Source organism: Eumetopias jubatus, unplaced genomic scaffold, assembly GCF_037043125.1.
Source record: "Eumetopias jubatus isolate StellerSeaLion01/CBP00866 unplaced genomic scaffold, mEumJub1_p1.0 scaffold_13, whole genome shotgun sequence".
Lineage (NCBI taxonomy): Eukaryota > Metazoa > Chordata > Mammalia > Carnivora > Otariidae > Eumetopias > Eumetopias jubatus.
This window is the reverse complement of record NW_028274819.1, coordinates 29,709,694-29,737,407: the sequence shown is the minus strand read 5'-3', so window position 1 is coordinate 29,737,407 and position 27,714 is coordinate 29,709,694. Positions and strand designations below refer to the sequence as shown.

Below are 27,714 nucleotides of genomic sequence, written 5' to 3'. Positions count from 1 at the left end.
ATATTGCCAATTGATCACTTTGACAATGAATAGCATATCTTACGCTGACTAATATGAAGAAGCCCTTCTGAGATATTAATATTGACCTTTGAAAAATTCAGTACTTCCTAACTCAGATTATAAAATAAACAAACAGGGGCACCTGAGTGGCTCAGTCAGTTAAGCTTCTGCCTTCAGCTCAGGTCATGATCCCAGGGTCCTGAGATGGAGCATCAGGTTCCCTGCTGAGTAAGGTGTCTGTTTCTCCCTCTCCCTTTGCCCCTGCCCAGCTCGTGCTCACTTTCTCTCTCTCTCTCTCTCTCTCAAATAAACATTTGCGCATGCGCTCTCTCTCTCAAATAAATAAATCTAAAACAAAACAAAACAAAACAAAACAAAAACAACCCCCAAACTTCTTCCCCAGCATACCCAAGGAATAGACCAAAAGTTTTGTTTAAGGACTAATTCCAAAGCCCACAAAATGTTAGTTCAGCAACTGTTTCAATTCCAGCATAAGGGTTATATGACCCAGACACTCTCCTAATTTTAAAAATTTACATAGAATTCATGTGGTATTCATTTTAAAAGTTGCAAATATAAAATCAGTACTGAAAGATATATTATTAGGTTTTAGACTTGCTCAAGTGACTTTTGTGACACAATATTTATAGTACTCAGTTGAACATCTGGTACCTAATAGTAAGAAAAAACTTCCAGCAAATTGGGGTTACATTTAGAATTAAACATGGTGATACTTGATTTAGTTCATACTGACCTTTTAACAGTCTCATTTTGTGTTTCATGGTGTCTAGATCAGCCAAAATTTTGTTCTTTTTTAGCCAGTTCTGTTTTTCTAATTTTTGGGCTTTCTGCAAAGCTGGAAAAAATATATGATATTTTATCTTGCATTGTGTTATCAACAGTAATTTATCATACAAGCCAATAATTTATAAAGAGCTTTCTGCTCCAAGAAATAGATTCAATTAGAAATAAGTAATTAAAAGGTAAGGGTCATTAAAAGAAACCTCATTTGAAAGACGACAGGGCTTAAGGCATTTCTTTATGGAATGGAGACGGGGGCGGGAAGAAGAACAGTGCTGTTTTATTATATAGATTTACCATATGCAATAGCCATATTTCATTTTCCACTTCCACAAACTATTTGGAGGTGATGAAAGCCTGGCTTGGAACCATTCATTTTTTAAACATCCACCTACTGCCTAAAGGGTGCAATTCTTAAAAATGAAAATGTGCAGACAGGTCGTCTTCAGTGTGAATTAAACTCATTTGTTATTTTCTAATGTATACCATTATTCTCAGTCTTATAGACCAAGGATCTCTTTATCAACTAAATTAGACATTTTTCCATGCAGAATACTCCATTCCAGTAAAAAAAAAAAACCAGGCAACTGTGCAAATATGGGAGTATAGCTATCCTTGCACACATATTAATTGATGGACCTCCTGTTCTTTGCACAAATGTGATGTTATTATGCTGGCATTATACACATTTTATTCTTTTCTTACGGTGACATAAAATTTATTTCTCTCTCCTTTATACACTTGTTTGAAAGCAAGCAAAAACAAAAAACTTACCCTTCGGAGATAGAAACGGTTCACCGCAAGATACCCAGATGGCAATGGGATTTCTGAGGACGAGAGTGATCAAAGACTTATCTCTACCATCCAAACTACTGGATGTCACAGACTTCGGACACAATTTGGTTTTCACTTTCATTCTTGAGTTTTCTAGGAAACAAATGGCACATTAATCAATACACAATTAATAATGAATAAATTTGCCTCCTGAATTTGTTTATTCAAAATATTTCATTTCTCATTAATGACTTGATTTAAACAGGTAATACCTAAACCAGATGCAAATACTTATATAAATATGATCAGAAACTTCATATGCGACCAAATAATTTAAGCTAATCTGATTGTAAATATACTTTTAAATTCCTTTCTTATGCTTTACTAGTTATGAAAGAAATCTGAGATGACTTTACTAAAATATCTACTCTGAAGAGGAATAAAATAAAGAGATAAGAAAGCCAAGGAAAGGAGGAAAGAAGTATAGCAGTAGGGCTAAAGCCAGAGATAAAATGCTTCAGTGTCCTTATCTTTTAAATGAATAATAGATTCTAGATATCTCATTCTGCTGTTGGGAAGATTAAAAGAAAAAAAAAAAGACAGTGCTTAGAATAAATGGTGTTTGGTCTATTTAATTGGATGAACATCCAAAAAATGCTAGATAACATTTTTGTTATTCAACGGACATGAAAGCCACACGTTTCATTTGCTAGAGTTAAAGCACAGTTTGGGTTCTAAGCATTCTAGTGGCCCAAGTAAAGAAGAAAACACAATTTCAAGATTCACATGGCCCATACAGAGAGATAAATTCCTCAGAAGATACAACTTTCGTGGCCCTGAGATCTGAGAGAAATTTATTTCAGGGTCTTTGTAAGGGAGTTATTTGTGAGGTAGCAAACTGTATCCTATAATAGAAATGAAGAATATTGAGAACTTAACAACATGCTGGGCATTTCACTAAGACCTCTGCATATATAATTTCAGGTAAGTCTCAAAATGATACTCTGAGTAGGTCCATTCCTCTTTTACAAAGTAACTGAGGTTTAATCACACAGCTAGGTAGCAGCAGAGTCAGGATTAGAACGCAGGCCATATGCCTCCAGAGCCTGTGCCCTTAACCACCATCTCCATAGCAAACATGATACTCAGTTTCGGACTGATGTCTGGTTTTTTTAAAGTTCCTCAATGCAAACTGATGGCATAACGTAAGCCCCAACTCAGTAAAAGGGGGCAACCCACTAATGGATGAGCCTGATTCAAGGATAACCTCTAGAACATAGAGAGGAGGGGATGGCCATTCCCTTTTAGTACTCCAGCATGAATAACATTACTTCCAGTCGAGGTTTAAATAACAGTTTGAAAGAAGAGCCTTTGAGATTGTAATCTTCTAGAACCTGGAGATCAGATATGCTATATGCCAAGTAAAGGCCAAACTATATGCTTTAATGATTAGCTAGGCATTAAATGTTGACATAATTATTTTTAAAAACTCATTAGAAAACAGGACAAGTAATATCATTGTGAAATAATAGAAAATATATATATTGGTCTCTGCCCTAAGTTCCTGGCAGAAAGTTTCTAAAATTCTGGTCATTTTCTAAGTGATAAGAGCACTAAGAGCATCTTTTGTTCTAATATTTTGTCTTTGATCCTGGTTCCCGGCACAGATCCTAAATCCTTTGGAATTTCCTGGATGGTAGCAGTAGCTTGTTTTCTAACAAGAGCACTTTTGGCAGACTCTTGGATGAAGGCTGTTCACCAGGAAGACCAAGCCATGATTAGAACCTTGGAATTTTCCATCCTACACTTCATTCTCCAGAGAAGGGAGAGAGGCTGGAAATGGAATTAGTAAACAATCATACCTACATGATGAAATCCCATAAAAATCCCAAAAGTACAGGGTTTGGAGACCCGCTGGGTTGGTGAATGCATGGAGATGGTAGGAGAGTGGTGGGCTTGGAGAGAGCAGAGAAGTTATGTGCTCCTTCTCACACACCTTGCCCTACTCATCTCTTCTACCTGGATGTTCATCAGTATTCTTTATCATATCCTTTTATAATAAACCAGTAGACAGTAAGTAGACTGTTTCCTTGAGTTCTGTGAGCTGCTCTACCAAATTAATCAAACTGAAAGAAGGAATCATGGGAATTTCAATTTAAGCCAATTGGTCAGAAACACAGGTCTGGACATCTGAAGTGGGGGATGGATCGGGGAGCAGTCTTGTGGGACTGAGCTCTTAACCTGTGGGATCTGAAGCTATAACCAGGTAGACAGTGGCAGAATTGAGTTAAATTGCAGGACACCCAGCTGGTGTCACAGAATTGCTTGGTGTGGGGAAAAAAAACACACATCAGGTGTCAGAAGTCTTGTGAATGTGATAAAAGTGTGAGAGTAAAGGAGAGATACACAGGAAGAAGCGTGGGTTTTTCCTACTCAGCTGTACACACAATAATGATAGCTAATATTCATTGAATGTTTAGTAAACATCAACCGGGCACTACTTTAAGTGACATATACATTTATATATAAACTCCTATTCATATATGTTTTTATGAACACATGTTCATATTTATGAGGACCAAATGAGTATACATTTACATGACTCTCAGTGTGCAATTCACAAAATGAGGAAACTGAGGTCCCAGAGTTTAAACAACTTGCCCAAGATCATTCAGCTAGCAAGGAACAGAGGTAGGATCCGAACCCTGGTATTCTGGCTCCAAAACCCAAGTTCTTAATCTTCAAATCATGACTCTCAGTACAACAGTGGAAATCTGAGATCACTCCGCTGAATCGCTGTGAGTAAGACTCATTCGTATTTCCCAAACTGTTGCTGGGGAGGGAGTTCCTGCCCTCAACTTGTACATAGTTTGATGAGACACACAAAGATGTAAACAGGTAATTATAATACAGTGTGCTGGGAGCTGCAATACAGGTGTCTTCACTGATGCTTCTGGGAGTTTAGAGGGGCAGTGGTGACGGGCAGGGGCCAGAGGTATAGAGGACATCTTCTCTTCAAATAATAGAAAGAGATTTGCATTGATCCAGCCCCACCTTCTTAGGTGGTCTCCAGTTGGTTTTGGTTTTAAATTTAAAAACAAAAGCTGCTCATGTTATATAAAGTAGCTAAGTTGTCAAACATATTTTATAAACTTGAGGCAATTTATTTATTGTTTTGTTGCTGAGACCAAATTTACATTATTTGTTAACTTTTTCTTATCATTCTGCAAGGTAAAAGCAATACAAGAATCTCACATGAGAGAAACTTCCTGTGATTTTATAGTTCTAGAAAGGGGTGACTGAGTCACAGAATCACATTTAACTTTTTTATGATGAAAAATAAGAATCAGCTAAATCCTGTAGAATGTAACCAGTCTTTCATACTTTTAATAGTTGTCTCCTTTGTTCGAACAGGGACTGCCTCTTTCTTTTGTTCCTCAGTGTTTCTCTGGATGAAAGATTCCTTTAGCGCCCATAAAACCAAATCACGTAAGGAAAGGATTGCGGTTCCATCTTTGGTATATACTTTGGAGGCTGCTCTGGTGAGACCAAGTTGCTCCGTGCATTCTGTAAGAAGCTAAATAACACAGATTGTAAGGAACTGATGAGACAAAAGAGTGATAGGACTGGGAATAATTGTGAAGAGCTTGTTATTTTAGAAATTTGAGAAAATCCATTAATTTGCAAAAATAGAAAGCTAAATAACTACCGACTTGATCTTTAATTAGAGACAATTTTTGGTATCAGACTGTCCTACATAAATCTCACAAAATTAGTCCACTCAACCTGTGAAAATTAGCTCCAAAAATTTAACACAGCAGCTGATGTATGTTAATACATTTTATCATCAGAGTGTTTACTTCCTAAGAAGTGTTCAATTTAGAGATTCACTTTCAACTTTGTTGTTTTATAAGGTATAAAATTGTAACACTTTGTATTGATGAACTGCTTTAAAATAAATGAGTAGTTGACTTTCAAACCTGAACTAACATATATTATTATTTTCATTTTGCAGAAAGGAAAACAGGTTGAAAGGTTAACATTTTTGTCCGAGACTACAGAAGCCAGTTATGGAGCTCAGGGTGAATCTTGGAGTTGCTAACTTTTGTGATTTGCTTAGTTCCCTGAACAATATCTTAATAAAAAGTCTATTTATATTCAACCGAAAAGGTGAGCAAACGAGTAGGTGTGTATGTGTGTGTTTGCAAGGACCTCCCCAGGGTAAGTCCATATCATATTTAATGTTGCTTATAAAATATGCTGTTAAAGGCATTGGCCAGAATGTATAGACCAGAGAGTCACCAAGAAAAGGAAGGACAAAGCTGGGTTTGAACCTCTTGAGCTCTATCACAGAAACCACGTTTCTTCCTAACACAACTCTTGCTTCCCCGATTTGAAAATGAAATGAAACAACCCGTCAACAAATAAGTGCTCAGATTTTCCAAATGATAAATGAGGTAGCATCTCTTAGAATATTCAGATGACATACAACTTGAAGCTGGAAAGGGAAAGAAGGTAAAAAAAGGGGGGAGGCATTCTTTCTATCATACAAGTGAAGAAAATCTGGTAGCTTGGTTTCCCCCTGCTTTTATGTATCTTTGCTCTGGAGCCAATCTAAAAACCTGGTTTCTGGTTTCTCATTTTTCTAAGTCTGTATCCAAAGAAATACAATAAAAAAGAATATCTTTAAGAAAACAGAGATCTTGATCTCATCAGCTTAAATTGGTGAAACTGGCCAGGGACATTTATCACTCAATCCCATTGCTTTTTTCTTGTCAGAAGAATCATTATTATCATTACCTCGGAGGATGCAAGAAACATTTAAGTGATAGCTACTTACTGTGGGGAATGTTCTGGCCACAATTAACTTTCCATTTCGATATCCATCTCCATTTTTGTATGCAATTATTTTCACTGCCTTCTGGTGCATAGCTGATGTACCACTATGTGATACAACTTGCGTGCAGGTCTTCATCCGTAAAGACAATAGACGTTCTTCATAATAACTTAGTGTTTTCTCAGCCTCATAAGAAGATAAATCAGCCTGATTAAAAAACAAAAAACAAAAAACAAAAAACACAGAGGTCTATTCAAGCTTTTTACTTTAGTTTTTGTTATTTTGGTATATTTCAGTCTCTTAATTTAATAAATATTTGTATGTACCTGTGTGGTATCTAAATTTTGAAATGCTCACTCCGCATGCTATAGTATAGGTATTGGATACCACAGTGGGAAGAACATTGGGTCAGAACTCAATTCTCTTCCCAGCCCTGTCACTGAGTCTCTAGGTGACTTTAGGTCTCTGGCTTGTGTGTCTGGCCTTCTCCTATTTTCTACTTTGCCTTCTCTGTGACAGGAGTTGGGGGAGGATGCCAGGGCCAGAGAAAGCCTGGCGTTGAAGTAATGAGATACTGGCACTACAGATAATCTCTTCCTCTTTAACTTGAGGATGACGCCATCCTGTGGTGGCAGATATGATGAATGGGGAGGGGAATGAGTGAAGTCCTAATCTACATGGTAAGGAGGGTTGTAAACACTACACTTCACCTTTCCTTTTCCAACCCTACTCAGGATGCTACTTTGAAGGAAAAACCCTGAGATGCTTTAACACTGGGGATTCTTTCCAATCATCTCACCAGCGCCTCCTTAACCCCACCATCACTAAAGCAAAGCCAAATGCCTTCAGACTTCCCCGGAGGACTGACTTCTTTTCACTGTCAGAGTTACTATTGCACTTCATGTTTACTGCAACTGTTCCTACCCCCTCCAGACCCCTCCCACCCTGCAGTGTGTATCCAGTTTAGGAGAACAAGGAGAAAAGATCTGGAAATGGAGAGAATGAGCCCTGGAGAGCACACCAAGTTGGAAGGTTCCTCTTAGGAGTTTTTCCTTTTTATTTTTTTATATTTTTTATTTTATTTTATTTTATTATGTTATGTTAATCACCATACATCATTAGTTTTTGATGTAGTGTTCCATGATTCATTGTTTGCATATAAAACCCAGTGCTCCATGCAGTACGTGCCCTCTTTAATACCCATCACCAGGCTAACCCATCCCCCCACCACCCTCCCCTCTAGAACACTCAGTTTGTTTCTCAGAGTCCATAGTCTCTCATGGTTCATCTCCCCCATCGATTTCCCCCCCTTCATTTCTCCCTTCCTACTATCTTCTTTTTTTTAACATATAATGTATTCTTTGTTTCAGAGGTACAGGTCTGTGATTCAACAGTCTTACACAATTCACAGCACTCACGATAGCACATACCCTCCCCAATGTCTATCACCCAGCCACCCCATCCCTCCCACCCCGCCACCACTCCAGCAACCCTCAATTTGTTTCCTGAGATTAAGAATTCCTCATATCAGTGAGGTCATATGATACGTCTTTCTCTGATTGACTTATTTCGCTCAGCATAACACCCTCCAGTTCCATCCACGTTGTTGCAAATGGCAAGATTTCATTCCTTTTGATGGCTGCATAATATTCCATTGTGTATATATATCACATCTTCTTTATCCATTCATCTGTCGATGGACATCTGGGCTCTTTCCATAGTTTGGCTATTGTGGACATTGCTGCTATAAACATCGGGGTGCACATACCCCTTCAGATCCCTACATTTGTATCTTTGGGGTAAATACCCAGTAGTGCAATTGCTGGATCGTATGGTAGCTCTATTTTCAACTTTTTGAGGAACCTCCGTACTGTTTTCCAGAGTGGTTGCACCAGCTTGCATTCCCACCAACAGTGTAGGAGGGTTCCCCTTTCTCCGCATCCCCGCCAACATCTGTCGTTTCCTGACTTGTTAATTTTAGCCATTCTGACTGGTGTGAGGTGGTATCTCATTGAGGTTTTTATTTGGATTTCCCTGATGCTGAGCGATGTTGAGCACTTTTTCATGTGACTGTTGGCCATTTGGATGTCTTCTTTGGAAAAATGTCTGTTCGTGTCTTCTGCCCATTTCTTGATTGGATCATTTGTTCTTTGGGTGTTGAGTTTGATAAGTTCTTTATAGATTTTGGATACTAGCCCTTTATCTGATATGTCATTTATAGGTGTGTAAGTTCCCCTTAGCACATCCTACTCTAAACTTGAAAGAGAGGACTTTTTAAATGGTGCCATTTTAAATTAAGATAACAGGAAAGTGGCAGAGATTTTTTTTCTCCATGAGCTATAAATAGTATTAGACATGGATGCATGAATTCATCATGAACAACACGTCAAATTCCCCCTGAAATGTTCCATACTAGTAAAAAGAAGTTTGCCCTGTGAATATAGGCAAAAGTCTGCTCCACTAAGTAAAGATTTGCAGTTACTTCCTCATCTAAAAGCAACACAGAGAGCAGTGGAAGGTGTTAGTAGATGATTAAAGCTGCAGAAGTGCCCAATTAACTTCAAAGAGTGTATCGAACTATTAATAGACAATGTATTTTAAATTACAATGGGGAAGAGGAAATCAATGCAGGTGGAGTAGTAAAGGGGCATCAGAGGAAGATGAATTGGATGACTGAAGATGAACTTGAGTGCAATGCAGATAATGAATACATCAAAGTTTCCAAAGTAATGCCACACACGTATTAGCAGAGCTCAGGTCGTTACACACCTCTGCCACACTGATGACCTTGAAAGGCCCTCGTGAGAATGGCATCCGGGTCTTGCAACCCGAGGCACAGAGGAATGGCAGTCCTGGACGCAACTGTTTGAGCCCCTTTTCTGCTCTCCTGGTTCGTCCACATGCTAAGCAGAACGTTGTTTTTTCCTTTCCAGGGGTTGAGAGATAATAGTATCCCTAAAAAAAAGGAACAAAGATGGTTTTATGTAGGCATATCTAAACGATGATAGCATTTTTATAGAGTACTTTACAATATACAAATAGAGCACTATTATAATCCCCAAATGCTAAATTTGAAATCTCAACATGAGTGCATCATTTTGCTCCCTAATAATTATATTTAAAAAAAACATATTTCCAAATTCTGTGGACTGAAAAAGGCTAGAGGCAATGACAATTCAACATCAATGAGTATAACTTATGTCAAGGATCGGGGTTTCCTGGAGGAATGACCAGTTCCAGATTTGGGGCAAGAAATATGTAAGGCGAGCAAGTGATGTCTTGTGGGGCCTGGAAAGAAAAGAAGCCATCCAAGAGTCAAAGAATCATTTTAAAAAGACACAAGAACCAACAACATGAAGGAGCCTCCACTGGCCCAAAGTGGGACAATTTGGGAACAACAAAAAGAAAAATAACCAAAACACTTTAGATAGGCTTAAAAATATAAAATCCCATGAGCTCATAATAATGTTAACAATACTTGTAAGTAAACTGGCACCAATTTATAACTTGGAAAACTGGCCATTAGAAAGTGTGGCCGATTATTTGCAGAGATGGCCACAAGAAAACCGCCCCATCCTGGTTTGCATGTCCTTCTGAAATGTGACTTCACTGCTCCTCCAAACAAGAAATCTTTCTCCTTTTGTCCTTTCCTTGAATCTGAGCAGGGCCATGTGACTTGCTTTGGCCAATGCAGCCTTAGTAAACGTGACGCAAGCAGATGTGTAAGACATGCTTGCACGTTGGAGGTTGTTCTTTTGGCTGCAATGGGAACCCTGAGACCACAATGTGAACAAACTTGAGCTAGCCTGTTTAAGAAGCCTTGAGGAGAACCAAGGCCCCCAGCTAAGGGCCGGCAATCTCCAAACATGTAAGGGAGACCATCTTTACCATCCAGTCCCCACAGAACCACCAAACTACTGACATACCACCACATGACCACACATAAGGGTCACATTACTGACCCTGGGCAAGAACAGCAGAGCGGCCTCACTGAACCCACTCAGATTTTTGGCCCACAGAGTAAAAAAAGGGGTTCTTGGTCTAAGCCACTAAGTTTTCAGGTGGTTTATTATACCACAATAGATAAGCGAGTGGATAGAAAGAATTAACATTTATCCTACCATCCCTTACAAACCACATTTTTGGGTAGTCAATACCCAGTTGAAGAGGATGAACCTCATTGAAGTTCTTCCTTACAATAAAAGTTCAGCTAATAAATGTTGGGGGAAATGATAGAATTAGACAAAATTGACCCTTTTGAAACTCCTAATGAAATAATTGATTTAGGCAAAGATCACCAAAAAGTGAAACTAGATGAAAAGGTCATTGGGAGATTTGTTCAGTGTGAGCTTAGGTTCTAATCATGCCCACTGATACCCATTTTCACTAAAAATGGAAAGTCCAGACATTGTATTCCTGCATAAATGATCAATATGAAATATACCATAAACCCATGAAGATTTTTGTCAAAAAATGTTGATCATAAATCTAATCACAACTCTAGTGTTAAATTCCTTTTACAGGAATTATGGGGGCTAGAGAAACAAATCTAAAAATGCCATAGGAAGTAAACAGACAAATCCAAATAAGAGGCATTCTATAGGACAATTCTAGAGTTTACAACCAAATGTCATATAAGGACCTTGCTTGAATCCTGATTCACATCAACTAATCATAAGAAGAATTTTTTAGAAGAACCTAGAAAATTTGATTAAGAACAGGGTACTTGATTGATGGCCAAAGGATTATTGTTAATTTTGCTAGGTGTCATAATGGTATAAAGATTATGTAAGAGAATGTTCAAATTTTTTAGAGGTGTACACTTAAGTTTAAGGTGGAATGGTATCATGCCTGGGGTTTGTAAAGATTGCAAAACCTTGACAACAGTTGAACTTGGATGGAAAGTATATTAGGATTCATTACATTATTCTACTTTTCATTATACTATTTCTATTTTTAGTATAGAATATAGTATACTATTCTATACTATTCTATGCTATATTATTCTAGTCTATGTATGAAAATTTCCATAATAAAATTTTAAAGTACTTTTATATAGACTCTCTAATTTGCTTTGGTCCTCACAAAACTGAAAGGTAAGTGCAGTCAGAGTTATTATCATTCTTAATTAATTTACAGATGAGAAAACAAAAGCTCAGAGAGGGAAGTTTTCATCTAAGGATACTTGAGTAGTACATGGCAGAAGTGAAATATAAAACTGACTTCTGATTCCAAGTTCTTGGCTTTTTTTTACCTTTCTCATATTGCTTCAACTATGCCCTTTAAGTACGTAGAGCTACCTCAATTCAAAGCCAACATTTAGATAACACTTTATGAAGATGTAATTTTTAAATTCCACTACAGATTTCTCTATATGCACATACGGCTTCCATTTTTCTACACATTACTGAAAGGCAGAAAATTAAAATATCCCTGCTTAGATGGAACTGAATGAATATTATGGGCAGAATCATTTCTATAGAAAAGCATGTACTTCATGGTGAATTGCATGCCAATAATTTTCCTTATTACACTAAAGAAGCCCAATGAAAAGTATCCAGAAAATGTACTTTTCTTTCATTAAAACATCATTCCTCATGACCATGGTGCTACAGGTTTGATGATCTCTGAATTGTTCTAATTTGGCAATGGTGCATGTACACACTGTAAACTAGATTTTTGATTAATTCATTCACATTTAATATTGTTTTGAAACTGCTGATGGAAAGAAAAAGGCAATACATTTGGGGAGCTCCCAGGTTAACTATGCCTGTAGAATGCAGACAGAGTTTAAAAGTTCAGTAAGTCAGCCACCGGTATTCTGTCCAGAATACCAGGCAATTGATTTGACTAATTCTTTTCTCTATAAAATTTTCCTTATTTCTTGAAATGAATAATATGATCTGTTCATTTGGCCTTATAGATATATGGTCTATTACATGGGGTTAGTCTGATCAATAATGACTCTTACTACTGTATAGTAGCTAATGTGATTATGAACAAATTATTCAGTGTCTTCATCATATTTGTTATTTAAATGAGATACCATATATGAAAATCACTAAGATTGATCAGTATGTAACATACAGTAGCTATGTAGCATGTAATAGTTACTTCATATTAGTTTTCTTTTTCTAAGTTATCCCTTAGGATAAGGTCTAGAAAAAGAGTTCTTACCCTACATCCAAAATGAATTTCAGGGGGAGTCTATAAACTTCCTAAAACTTATACAAAGGTGTTTGTGTACACACACGAATTTTTGGGGAAAAGAATATCCATAATTTTCATGAAACACTCAAAGAAGTCTGTATCTCCAAAAAGGTTAAGAAGTAACCACTGGCCTAGAGCCTTTGTACAAGGAGTAATTTCTTCCAAGCCCAGGAGAGGTTTTTAATCTATGAATCCCAGAATTGATATATTATTGTACTCTTCAGATTAATCATATTAACTTCTATCAGATAGGCTATCATTTAACTATTGATAAAGTAAAATTATAATCTTTAGATTATATTGTTGGAACAAATAATTGTTAGAATCTGGGAAGTTGTATTTTGGTTAACATAAAAAGAACACCTTTTTTTTATTATTATTATATGTTAATCACCATACATTAAATCATTAGTTTTTGATGTAGTGTTCCATGATTCATTGTTTGCATATAACACCCAGTGCTCCATGCAGTCCGTGCCCTCTTTAATACCCATCACCAGGCTAACCCATCCCCCCACCACCCTCCCCTCTAGAACACTCAGTTTGTTTCTCAGAGTCCATAGTCTCTCATGGTTCATCTCCCCCACCGATTTCCCCCCCTTCATTTCTCCCTTCCTACTATCTTCTTTTTTCTTTTTTTAACATATAATGTATTCTTTGTTTCAGAGGTACAGGTCTGTGATTCATCAGTCTTACACAATTCACAGCACTCACCATAGCACATACCCTCCCCAATGTCTATCATCCACCACCCCATCCCTCCCACCCCGCCACCACTCCAGCAACCCTCAATTTGTTTCCTGAGATTAAGAATTCCTCATATCAGTGAGGTCATATGATACATGTCTTTCTCTGATTGACTTACTTTGCTCAGCATAATACCCTCCAGTTCCATCCATGTCATTGCAAATGGCAAGATTTCATTCCTTTTGATGGCTGCATAATATTCCATTGTGTATATATATCATATCTTCTTTATCCATTCATCTATTGATGGACATCTGGGCTCTTTCCATAGTTTGGCTATTGTGGACATTGCTGCTATAAACGTCGGGGTGCACATACGCCCTTCAGATCCCTACATTTGTATCTTTGGGGTAAATACCCAGTAGTGCAATTGCTGGGTCATAGGGCAGCTGTATTTTCAACTTTTTGAGGAACCTCCATACTGTTTTCCAGAGTGGCTGCACCAGCTTGCATTCCCACCAACAGTGTAGGAGGGTTCCCCTTCCTCCACATCCCTGCCAACATCTGTCGTTTCCTGACTTGTTAATTTTAGCTTTTCTGACTGGTGTGAGGTGGTATCTCATTGAGGTTTTTATTTGGATTTCCCTGATGCTGAGCGATGGTGAGCACTTTTTCATGTGACTGTTGGCCATTTGGATGTCTTCTTTGGAAAAATGTCTGTTCGTGTCTTCTGCCCATTTCTTGATTGGATCATTTGTTCTTTGGGTGTTGAGTTTGATAAGTTCTTTATAGATTTTGGATACTAGCTCTTTATCTGATATGTCATTTGCAAATATTTTCTCCCATTCTGTCGGTTGTCTTTTGGTTTTGTTGACTGTTTCCTCTGGTGTGCAAAAGCTTTTTATCTTGATGAAGTCCCAATAGTTCATTTTTGCCCTTGCTTCCCTTGCCTTTGGCGATGTTTCTAGGAAGAAGTTGCTGTGGCTGAGGTTGAAAAGGTTGCTGCCTGTGTTCTCCTCTAGGATTTTGGTGGACTCCTGTCTCACATTTAGGTCTTTCAACCATTTTGAGTCTATTTTTGTGTGTGGTGTAAGGAAATGGTCCAGTTTCATTCTTCTGCATGTGGCTGTCCAATTTTCCCAACACCATTTGTTGAAGAGACTGTCTTTTTTCCATTGGACATTCTTTCCTTCTTTGTCAAAAATTAGTTGACCATAGATTGAGGGTCCATTTCTGGGCCCTCTATTCTGTTCCATTGATCTATGTGTCTGTTTTTGTGCCAGTACCATACTGTCTTGATGATTATAGCTTTGTAATAGAGCTGGAAGTCCAGAATTGTGATGCCACCCACTTTGCTTTTCTTTTTCAACACTCCTCTGGCTATTCGGGGTCTTTCCTTGTTCCATACAAATTTTAGGATTATTTGTTCCATTTCTTTGAAAAAAGTAGATGGTATTTTGATAGGGATCGCATTAAATGTGTAGATTGCTCTAGGTAGCATCGACATCTTCACAATATTTGTTTTTCCATTCCATGTGCATGGAACATTTTTCCATTTCTTTGTATCTTCCTCAATTTCTTTCATGAGTATTTTATAGTTTTCTGAGTACAGATCCTTTGCCTCTTTGGTTAGATTTATTCCCAGGTATCTTATGGTTTTGGGTGCAATTGTAAATGGGATCGACTCCTTAATTTCTCTTTCTTCTGTCTTGTTGTTGGTGTATTTGATTGCCACGGATTTCTGTGCATTGATTTTATATCCTGCCACTTTACTGAATTCCTATATGAGTTCTAGTAGTTTTGGGATGGAGTCTTTTGGGTTTTCCACATAAAGTATCATATCATCTGCAAAGAGTGAGAGTTTGACTTCTTCCTTGCCGATTCAGATGCCTTTTATTTCTTCTTGTTGTCTGATTGCTGTGGCTAGGACTTCTAATACTATGTTGAATAGCAGTGGTGATAGTGGACATCCCTGCCATGTTCCTGACCTTAGGGGGAAAGCTCTCAATTTTTCCCCATTGAGAATGATATTCGCTGTGGTGTTTTTCATAGATGGCTTTTATGATATTGAGGTATGTACCCCCTATCCCCATACTCTGAAGAGTTTTGATCAAGAAAGGATGCTGTACTATGTCAAATGCTTTTTCTGCATCTATTGAGAGGATCATGTGGTTCTTGTTCTTTCTTTTATTAATGTATTGTATAACATTGATTGATTTGTGGATGTTGAACCAAACTTGCAGCCCAGGGATAAATCCCACTTGGTCGTGGTGAATAATCCTTTTAATGTACTGTTGGATCCTATTGGCTAGTATTTTGGTGAGAATTTTTGCATCCATGTTCATCAAGGATATTGGTCTGTAATTCTCCTTTTTGATGGGGTCTTTGTCTGGTTTGGGGATCAAGATAATGGTGGCCTCATAAACGAGTTTGGAAGTTTTCCTTCCATTTCTATTTTTTGGAACAGTTTCAGAAGAATAGGTATTATTTCTTCTTTAAATGTTTGGTAGAATTCCCCTGGGAAGCCATCTGGCCCTGGGCTTTTGTTTGTTGGGACATTTTTGATGACTGCTTCAATTTCCTTAGTGGTTATAGGTCTGTTCAGGTTTTCTATTTCTTCCTGGTTCAGTTTTGGTAGTTTATACATCTCTAGGAATACATCCATTTCTTCCAGATTAACTAATTTGCTGGCATAGAGTTGCTCATAATCTCTTCTTATAATTGTTTTTATTTCTTTGGTGTTGGTTGTGATCTCTCCTCTTTCATTCATGATTTTATTTATTTGGGCCCTTTATCTTTTCTTTTTGATAAATCTGGCCAGAGGTTGATCAATCTTGTTAATTCTTTCAAAGAACCAAGTCCTAGTGTCATTGATCAGTTCCAGCCATGTCATTGCAAATGGCAAGATTTCATTCTTTTTGATGGCTGAGTAATATCCCACTGTATGTGTGTGTGTGTGTGTGTGTGTGTGTGTATGTGTGTGTATATCTCACATATTTTTTATCCATTCATTTGTCAGTGGACATCTGGGCTCTTTCCATATTTTGGCTACTGTGAACAGGGCTGCTATAAACATTGGGGTACATGTGCCCCTTTAAATCACTATGTTTGTATTCTTTGGATAAATACCTACTAGTGCAATTGCTGGGTCATAAGGTAGTTCTATTTTTAATTTTTTTGAGGAATCTCTATACTATTTTCCAGAGTGACTGCACCAGTTTGCATTCCCACCAACAGTATAAGAGGGTTCCCCTTTCTCCACATTCTCACCAACAAGTGTTGTTTCCTGAGTTGTTAATGGAGTAGTTTACTGGTGATGAAATAAGTGCTGTGATTGGTGCTAAAGACCAGAAGTTATCAATGAAGCCATTGAAAGTGGCAACTGTGTTTTACCATGTTCCTCTATCTCCTGTATTTCCAGTTAGAATGAAAGACTTGATTAAATTCCAGTTACATTTGTGGAGGGAGGTACACTTCATAAGTGGTACTATGTACTTCCATCAAGGGGCATATATTATTTGTTGTGTCTCTGTTTGTAATGCTAGTAGTCACTGTTAACCATTGCCTAGATCAATTAATTTATCAAAGTTTACAACATAGTGGCATTCCAATTTTTTCATACCTTATTCATTTATTAGCTGGAATATTCCTATGAAGTGAAACTTCTCATCTACTATTTTGTTATCCTAAGGTATAGGTCATAAAAGAAGGAAAAAATAAATGCTTGATTCTTTATTTCCTAGTTGTCAAAGTAACTAATTGATTCCTTAGCATCATCTAATTGTGATCAATGAATTATTGTTGTTCTTGTTTAATATCAGTATGAACATATGGATTTAAACATATTTGATGTATGTCCATCCAGCACATTCAGTAGTCTTGATGCTTAAATTGTTTTGTCTTTGAACTGGGAGCCTTTTCCAGCTGACTTGATTCCTTTTAAGATGACCTTAGTAGTCTTTGACAGCATATTTGCTAACTGGTATGAGTTCACAGACAAAGGCGAAAAGGGTTGGGGGGAGGATAGCATAGTCAAAACCAAAGACTTGTAAAATGGTATGATAAATTTGGACAAACACAAATTATTTAGTAGATCTAGGGAATTTGGGGTGAAGGAGAAGAGGCAGCTATTTAGAGATATCTGAGAAGCAAAGAGGATAGAGAATCTTGCAGTGTACATTATGAGATTTCTACAAGCCAATAGTAATCAACAAAAGCAAGGTAGTTTGACATACAGACCCACAAATACCTCAGGTATTTGTAAAGTATGCAGCAATTCCTTACTAATAAAAACTACAGGACCACATTTAAAAAATTATTTCCTCTAAAAATCAGAGTATAGGGATTCAGATTTAGAACTATGCTTGGTATAATGTAATATAGTTAAAGACACTTACAATCATTTGCATCTTAATATGCTTTCTGGAGTCAAGTGACATCTAGTGTGGCAGGCACACCTGTGGGAGTATAGTATGTGTGATTATCCTCACTCGTGAGTGTTCTGGTGAACTGACAATGGACTACAGGTGGTGCTGGTGATAGGGAGCCATTGAAACAATATAAGCAGAGGGTAATACCAATATTCCTTCATTGTTTCCTAACCAGAATCAGAGTCTAAGTGATTTCAGTCACAAATCAGTGTTTAATTTGTGTGAATATTAGGTTTTCTAGGGAAAAAAAAAGTTCTAGCTTAATTAAATTACTTCATTTTCCCCTATTTTTCTTTTATCCTTACTAGAAAAGAACCACTTACTGGTTGATCAATGTTTTCCTCTTTAATCACAGAGGATGTACAAATACCAGCATAATTTGCTGCTGTGATCTCCTTATCCATTGCAGTGCTATGAAAGGCCATAAAAGCCTTGGTATTTTCCACATAATTCCACTTTTGATTGGACGTCCCATTGTTATATGGTTTATATTTCTGAAAAAAAAAGGATAAAATATGGAGTCAAACTGACAGGAGAGTTTATGATTTGATTATAGCTGTCACAGTTTCATTGCATAAATTCAGAAAGTATAGATAATTACTCATAATTCTACTATGCAGTGATAACATTTCTATTTGATGATTATATATGCAACGTTTTTTATATTTATAAATATGCATCCTTTGATTTACAAAAATGAAATCACAAAATGCATATAATTTGGGACCTGCATTAGTTTTTTTAACAAGAATATTCCATGAACCTTTTCTTAACATTTTTAATCTTGATCTTCGGGATGTTTTATTTTACCAATCCCCAATACGTAAACACGTAGATTGTTTCTCAAATTTTCCTTATTATAAGCAAAAAAGCAATGAATAATCATATAAATAAATTTTCATATAAATCCATGAAAAATTCTTTAAAACAAACTCCTCAAGTACAATTGCTGATAAAATAACATGATCATTTTTAAATATTATGAGACATCATATTAAGCTTTATCGTATCAAAATGCTTTCTAGAAAGGTTATTCTAGTTTATACTTACACCAGTAGAATATGATATGGCTTGTTTTCCTCACATTCTTGCCCAAATATCAATTTAATAAATGAAAAATAGTGTCTTGTTACTATTTTAATTTATGTTTCCCTGGTTATCGAGAAGGTTTTTTTTTTTTTTCAAATATGAGTACAGGCAGTTTTATATGTAACAGAAACAGCACATTTATTCTAATTATAAAACTTGGCTCAAGCATAAGTAAAGAAATGAGTAGTTTCAATTTTAGAGAATTTAAACCAGCAGATTAGTTCCAACTAAACATATCATGACACCTCAAGGAACTTTATAATGAATAGCACTTACTTTACCAGGGAGACATTGATAGTAAAGAGGAAAATAAATGGGTCTTAAGAATTGATTTAATAGGTCAGACAATAGAACATCCCTCAGAGGCATGGAAAACAAAGACTATATTTCAAAGAACAGAGAGTGGGGGGGTCTAGTAACATTAACCTAACATGCCTCATTTTTATTATTTCACATGAAATTTAATATTTTCTCACAAACTGATTGCTTTAAGAAATAAAAATGAAACATCAGCAAAGAAAAAAATCTTGAAAGCTAATACAAATTACCTTGAGATAAAGCTCATTTCTTAAAAATGGGAACCTTAGGGGGAAATGTCAATATCTATAATTTTATGAAACTGATTAAGGTACAAAATTTGCATCTGCATGAGGTTTTAATCTCACTGTGGCCCGTGCAAAAAAAGGCACCTGACAGGGAAGAATGTGATGTTATATATACGATGTCTCCTAGAATAAATTTTTGTCCATAGTTATCAGCAGGATAGAAGACTTAATTAAGCTTTGATATTTGTCCAGATTGCTATATCCCAATTATGGATTCAGGACCCGCAAAACAAGCTGCCTCGTTGCTATTAAAAACGTGGAATAAAACAAATGTACTTTGGAGATAATATATTCTGTTCAACAAAAAGATGGTAAATACTATGGAGGATATAGAAAATAAATTCAGAGCAGGGGTGCTCCTAAACTTTCTTTCCTCCTAACAAGGAAAAACACATAGCCATTGAGGAGTGCCTTTGGTTACAAGTAAGGATGACAGATAAACATGAAAAAAGAACTCCATAGATCTTTACCCAAAACTCAAATGAACCCAGATTTCTCTGGAGTCTCCAAAACCTGTTTGGCTGCTACAAGCATTTGCTAAAGTATGTTAAGTGTATTTCAAATGAGTATCTTCGTAGAATTTACATTGATGAGTTCACTTCCTTCAGGAAGACCTCTTTGATCATGCTCTTTCCCTCCAGTTGCCAGGTAAGAGGGGACTTGCAGATGTCCCGATCACTGAGCTTAAAACATGTGCCTCTAACAGCTATTCACTTGACCGTACCCACCACTGAGACTATATGAATGTTACTGGGATAATTTTTCATGCTTGCCCTTGGATTTGATTTAAGTAACTAGCATAACTCCTGACATGCAGCAAGCCCACAATCACCATCTGTTGGATTAAACTAAATTAAGAGCTACATGAACATGTTGAATTTAAAATCTAGGCAGACTATTGTATATATTTTAACAATGGCATTCAAAATAGGTTTCTATGACAGCCATTATCTTTCTGCACAACAAGGAAGCTTACTTAACTTAAAGTTTAAGTTACTTACTTAAAGTTTACTTAAGTTTAAATAAAGGACCATGATTACTACTTAGCCTGTATATATATATATATATATATATATATATATATATATATATATATCTTACCTGAACAATAACTGGATAGCCACAGACTTCATTTCTTGTTTTGGTCATAGACACTGCCAGCACAAGGTCTGGGTTGCTCACCAGGTGAAAGGTCCTTTGGGAAAACAGGAGTAGGCTTGTTACTAAGTAGCATAAACAGATCAGAGCTCCCTCGGTGCCACGCCCCAGAGTGCTGCCTCTGAGCTCCAGGCATGCTCTGTGATAATGGATAGGCGTCCTTTAAGCGTTTCTCCCCCACAGAAGCACAACGTTAAGCTTTCTCGGGTAGAGAGTGCTGGAGGAACACTGCAGGAGGAAGGGGCTCCCTTGCTCTTCCTGGCAGCTGCCTAGGGTCAGCAGCTGGGAGTGAGGCTATCCCCTGATGCTCTGCCCTAACCAGGTGCCCAGGATGTGTGGCCTCTGGGAAGCTTCACAGCCCTGGCCTGTAATCATTTGCTCGTGGCCCTCCTGACATGGACATCACACGCTCTAAACCTTCTGCCTCCCCAGCACCGCCATTCCCTTTTCATGCCCATGTGCCCCCAAACCAGCCACACTCCCACATATTTTCCAGAGGGCTACTTCCTGCTTGCATACCAACCACAGACCAGGTCTGGCCAGGCAAACCAACAGATTTTTGCCCTCCAATTAGCTGTAGCCATACTTTTTCTAATGAGTTCTGAACTCCCACCTTGGGAAAGGGCCCAATTTCACGTTTGTCCTCAATTCCCTCAGCCCCAGAGCACCATACAGAGGATTTTTTTTTAAAAATCTGATAGTTACTCTTCTATTATTGTTTAATAATTCTTCACGTTACACATCCCCTTTAAATCACTGTGTGGTTTCTGTCTCCAAACCGAACCCAGACTGATACACCCTCTTCACCTCCCGCTATTTATTATGAGAGGCACTGTGGCAGAATGATTAAGAACATGGATTCTGGAGCCACAGTGTTCAAGTCTGAATCCTGAATCTACTTCTTAGTAGCTATATGGCTTTGCTTACCAACCCTACACCTCCGTTTCCTCATCTGTAAAATAGGATAATGGTGCATGCCTCAAAGGACTCATGGGAATGAAATGAGTTAATGCACAGAAAATGTATAGATTATTGCCTGGCACATGTCACTTAGAATGAGCTACTATTACTAATGGTTGTGATTTTTTATAGCTTTTTCTCCAATTCTCTTTTTCTAAATGGGTATTCCCTAAAAGTCCAAGACATATGTTGAATATTATTAAGTTGTCTTATATAGAAACTCACATAAACCCTCTTTGACTGAAAGAAGGAAAGAAAATTATTGAGCTAAAACCCTCAAATTCTTTTCCTTGCATCACTTAAAAGCAAAATAAGCCAAACATTCAAGGAACTTGTCTGTATAGAAAAAGCCAATTCTTTATGTCTGTCAACATAGTTACATTACACACCAGCAGTGGCATTCCTGCTGTGGAAAATATAACTCGTCCTATAAAATTTAATGATGTGGGAGTGGAGGGGAGAGGAGAAGGTGAGAAAGGGTCTGTTATAAAAGTAATATATTTCTCCTTTCAAGACTTAAAAAATTCCAGATATCTAATTTAAACTTCTGTGCTATAAATAAATATAAAACAATATAACCTCACTGTAAAGGATTTACAAAGAACTGGAAAATAGGGTAAAAATTATAACAGAATTTTAGACATTACTCATATTACAAGATAATCACTATTAATCTTGCAATGTATTTCTCCCTTCTACTGTTAATTAATGATGTATCATTTTAAATTAAAAAATGGGTATTGGATCTCATCAAATACCTTTTTAGCATTTATCAAAACTGGGCACTGCACGAGAGCTGGTATTCTCTATTACTCACCTGTGTAACCTTGCCATTTGCATAGTTTGGGTATTGCATTTTTGTTGACACTCAATATTATTCATATGAATGAATGATTGTACATCTCCTGCGATGACCTACTGAGATGCCAAGATCAGTTACCTACCTATCTGTTTCTGCTGCTTAGAAGAGCTGTAGCAACTTCTCCCATGTTTCAGTGCCCTGCTCAGCCATGACAGTGTTGGTTTTCCTTTTTGTTTTTGAACAGTACAGTGAATTGGCACTTGGCCTTAGCAGGAGTGCCTACATTTTGCAGGAAGCTTGAATTTATGGACCTGTACATAAAACCCACTATGTGCCAAATGGCAGTGTGAGACCTTAATCTGTGTCCCAGGAATATCTAGCACGATACCACAGCCCCTTCCACAAACCCAGGGAATGAGTGCTTGCAAGTCAATCTCCTGCTCCTCAGTGTACCTGGCTCTGAAATCAAGTGATTAAGATGAGGAAATGTTAAAAGATCTCTTGTAGCTCCAGATTCCATGACACTGTATTTTCCCCTGTATAATTCTGGGTCCAGTTGAGGGGATTTTCATCCCCGAGCACTGTTTTCATATTTCCCTTTAGAAGCCAGATGATTAATTCAGATTTTGCCAGAGTTGAAAATGGGAGAAAGATGCCAGGCTATCTCAAAAGTTGACCTGGACCATTCTTCTGTGTGGCTGGAAGCCAAGTGAGAGTATCTCTGGCAATTTCCAACTTGGGTTCGAGGAGGACCTCCACTATAATACGGTAAGCTAAAGCAGTAAGATGTGTTGCTAAATTCCAGAAATGTAGAGCTGGGTAGCATTAGCTCTGCAGGGGCAGGGATTTTCATATTTTATTCTCAGCTAAAGCACCAGTACCTAAAACACCACCCTTAATTACCCTTTGCAGCAGAATGAATGAATTCTGGTCCCATATAGCAAATCATTCACAGGGACAAAAACCTGCTTCTTAGCTCCCTGTCATAAAGTTAGCTTAGCTAGGATGAATGGGGCAAAGGAACACACTCACAAGTCTATCTACAGGTTGGCTTTTCAGCCTTCTCGAAAACAAGCCCAGTAAGTGTTCCTTGCTGGCGCTTGGCTCATCTCAGACAGTGAACAGTAAGACTAGCTTCCTTGCTGCCCATGCTGGGCTACTGCTGCCACCCGCTAAAGCTTACACAGTCTCTGTCAAAGCAGCAATTCCTGCACCTTTCAAAACACACACCTTTTGAGAATCCCAATGAAAACCACAGCTCTTTCCCAGGGGGAAAAAAAAAATGTATCACACAGATGTCAAGAGATTGAAGAGGCCCCTGGAGCCCCACCATACAAGACTAAGGGTAGAATTTGAAGCAAACCGATCTAAAAACCAAGGAGTTGTTTTCTTTCTGGTTAAAGACATGTTCATATATGAACAAAAACAGAGAGAAGTCTAAAAAGCCACCACGATTCAACAGCTACCAACATTCTACCATTCTTGTTTCATCCACCCCCCAACTTTTTACATTTTTGCTTTTGCTAGAATATTTTAATGCAAATCTGACCTACCTCTTAATTTTATCTGTATGTACTACAATATATACCTCAGTGATCAGGACTTTTCCTTTTTTTTAATACAGCCATTAAACTATTAGGACACAACAAAATTAATTAGGACTTCCTTTGCATCATCTGGTACCCAGACTTTTAAATTTCCTCCAGTTGTGTTAGAAATAACCTTTAACAGTAGTTGGCTTGAATCTGGATCCAAACAAGGGCCAGGATTGGATTGATATATTTGTTAAGGTAAGAATTCATTTTCACTCTGTAAGCAGAAGCCATATCAGTTGGTTATTTGATGGAAATAGGGGATGGTGGAAAGGCATGAATGTGGGGAGGGGCAGGAGGCTGAGTTAATGAAAAGTATTGCAAACTTTTTTAAGTTCTTTCTTGATCCTTTCAAATCATAAAAATTAGAATTAGATGGCAGCCCAGTTTTCTAACTTCCATAGCCAGTTAAAACTATGAGCCCAGTAGGTCAGATTTCATATTTCCTATCTGAATTGACACTGGATAAGTTGTGTATAGACTACTGAGCATTTACATTTGATTTCACTCTCTTTCTCTCCTTTGAGTAGGATAAAAAATTATTGGCTACCTTAAATAGAAAATCCAAAGTCCTCACGTATACCCCTGCCTGCTCTGTGGGGACCATACCAGATTTCTTAGGCTGCCACTGATATATTTTGATAGATTAACACCCAGTATAATGGGTTTACCTGCTGCCTTCCTTGTGCATCCACCGTTGATGACTACCATCCACTTTTTTCTCCACCAAAACTACCTCCATGCCTGAGCGCAGATCAGGACCTCGAACTCCCAAAACTAGCTGAGGAGCGGCACAGCTTATAATTTGCCCATCTCTGTATTCAAACTGCTGGTGGCAAAGCTTCTGCAATTTACTCTGCGTTGGAGAATGGCTGAGATAAAGAGAATCCCATTAGAGGCCAAAAAGCATCCTGTGCCCTCAATGTGCTGGAGACTGCAGGTTCTGTTGGTGAGAGACCTGCTGTAACCCAAATTCACTGATAATGGGGAGGCATTATCATGGGGACAGCACCACTGCTATCTGCCTTGCCCTGCCAAGCGGACGTGAAGAGTAGAATTCGGAGTTTATTCTGTAACTGGAATAAATGTCCATCCAAGAGAATATGAGAAACTCATCAGCATAGCAAAAAGAAATTGAGTTGAAGAGATAATTTAGTTAAAAAGGAAAGGAGTAGGAGAAGGAGAGGGCCCTGTAGAAATGGAAGAGGGAGAAGCAAAGGTGTTCAAACCATGGTTGTTTCTAGCCTCTATCTACAGTCTGCCTGGCAAAGAGAATGCCACTCTCCAAGTTTTTCAATCCTCCCTAACAACTCATAGAATATCATAAAAAAGAATGATATGCTAATAAGTTCATTCAAAAGAATCTCTTGCTTAAGGAGCTTAAGGCAATAAGCAGACTTATAAAATATATGAAATATCACAATGCATTGTCAATTAAGTTATAAACATCTACGAAGCCCCTAGTATGTGCATGGGCAATGTTAACTGTTGAAATGCCAAAGCTGTTTGATTTATACAAAATGCTATAATGTTAAGCAAGTGTCTAAAGTTTATGGAATAATACAAAGTACTATAAATTCCTGTTATTTCATTGGACATTGACCAGAAAAAAAATAAAATTAAAAAGGAAGAAACTACATTTTACTAATTTCTTAAAGACATCAGGGCATCTTACATGCTTATTCTTAAATTCATTCACACATTCATTCAACAAATACTTAGGCTTTATGTTAAGTTATCAGGAGGCAAAGGTGGATGAGCTTACTGCTTAATAGAAAAGACTTCACTCTTAATAGAAAAAACAAGAAATTATATTACATGGCACAAAATAAGCTAAAGGGAGAAGGGCCTTCCCACAAATACTTGTAAATACTTAGTCAAAAACACAAGAAAGACACAAATGTGTATGTTAACGTAAATGGCGGCTAACAGTAATGCAAACCCTCAGGAATCATTTTGCCTCGAAGTGAGCAAATCTAAGACCATGCAGAAATCTCTAACAAGAATTCCTTGCAACTTTTTACCTGTATTTCTTCTGTGGTTCCACATTTTCAAAGAGTTCTTCTTCCATTTTCTTTGGAAGACTGTCATCCTCATCAAAGTCATGAGGAGTTTCCTGCCAGGCATACCTGAGAAGTGTGTGACAAGCTTCCATTCGGAGATGGGCTCTTGCATGTGAATCTCTATTAAGGTTCAGAAGCAAACACAAGTCTAAAAATTCTGATTTTTACTCACAGAATTTTCTCTGAGGTATAATCTGATCATATCCTGAAGGATATTGATGGATCTGTAAATCGCATTTCCATGATGGTGCCTAACATTGCCAACCCACCTCCTACTACTACATAATTTAGATCTTTTAATACAAGCCTACAAATAAAATTCCCCAATTACATAATAAACAGCATTCATCTTTACTATATTTATTCAGGAAAAAATAGGGCCATGTATTATATCTCAAAAACTCCAAGATTGGGGTGCCTGGGTGGCTCAGTCGTTTAAGCATCAGACTTTTTATTTCAGGTCAGGTCATGGTCTCAGGGTTGTGAAATCAAGCCCTGCATTGTGCTCTGCCCATGCTCGGCATGGAGCCTGCTTAAGATTCTCTCTCTCCCTCTCCCTCTGCCCTACCCCCCTCTAAAAAAAAAAAACAAAAAAAAAAAACTGCAAGATTAACACTACTTGGTAGTTTAAGAAATTCACAATGAATGCGTAATGAGATTCCTTCTGCCTACTTCATAAGTGGGTCATAATTCTGTCTGGAACAGGACATCCTAGATTACTGCATTTCATACAGTTTACTCATTAGACAATGTTAAGAAATCTTAATTAACTTAATTTTCCTCTCAGATCTAGAGAGGCTCAAATAGCATCGGCACAGACGTGCCAGATTTTGATAGAGAATAATGTACTAAAACACTTATAGAGTCATAGCATGAATAATTGAGTCAGTCAACCTTCTTCTGGCTTCTTATTAAGATGAAGATGTGAACAGGAGCATAACCACCATGCAGATCTATACATGTCACGTTCCGGAGCACTGTTGAAGGTATATTTGCTTCCACGGGATGGATCACAACACAATATGAAGACTGCTCTGCTCAAGGCAGTATAAATATACAGGCAAAGCAGTGAGCATATTCCAGAACTCTAAATATGCGTATGCTTTATTTAAGCTGACGGGGAGTAGGTAGGCTGTGATTGCCAAGGTACTCGTGGTATTTGATATAACTGGAAGCAACATCAAATTACCAAAATCTTCGGGGTCAATTCTTGTGTTGGCACAGCAGACCATACACTTTTCAAATCTAACACAAGTATTATACGTGGATATGAAATTGGAGGGTAACCACTGCCTCATTCGAAATTGCGCACAAGCGGCTTCTCGAGTCAAAATTCTTCCCAGCAGTTAAAAAACAACAGTGCCATCTAGTGTTAAAAATAAAACACACAGCTTTCCCGCGACCTCTATTTCTTTGAGGAAAACAGAAAACAAAAAGGTCATTCTTAGTTATAACATATTCAGCAAGGTGTAAACAAGATTCTTCCCCCAAGTCCAGATGTTTAATTTTCTAACTTGGAATTTTCTGTATTCTCTTTGGCTTCCAGGCAAATTAAGTATAGTCTAGCCACTTTAGAACAGCCCTTTTTAAATATACCTTGCATTATTAATTCATTCATTTGTCCATTTACTCATATAACTAATCATTCCATAATTAATCACTCATTCCTTTGACTGATATTTCTTGAATATCTGCTACATGATCGG

At 37.5% G+C, this 27,714-nt stretch overlaps 1 protein-coding gene across 1 annotated transcript in view; it reads right to left on the bottom strand.

Moving 5' to 3' along the window:
* Window positions 1-27,714, bottom strand: part of DCDC1 (doublecortin domain containing 1) — a 431,249-nt gene that overhangs the window by 17,618 nt on the left and 385,917 nt on the right. Inside the window, exons 25-33 of the mRNA XM_028087718.2 lie at window positions 25,970-26,128; window positions 24,617-24,817; window positions 20,535-20,628; window positions 18,063-18,233; window positions 9,182-9,367; window positions 6,416-6,619; window positions 4,949-5,152; window positions 1,576-1,726; window positions 755-856 (exon numbers count right to left, since the gene is read on the bottom strand). Of these exons, the coding sequence (XP_027943519.2) occupies window positions 755-856; window positions 1,576-1,726; window positions 4,949-5,152; window positions 6,416-6,619; window positions 9,182-9,367; window positions 18,063-18,233; window positions 20,535-20,628; window positions 24,617-24,817; window positions 25,970-26,128 (1,472 nt within the window). The remainder of the gene's footprint in view (window positions 1-754; window positions 857-1,575; window positions 1,727-4,948; window positions 5,153-6,415; window positions 6,620-9,181; window positions 9,368-18,062; window positions 18,234-20,534; window positions 20,629-24,616; window positions 24,818-25,969; window positions 26,129-27,714) is intronic.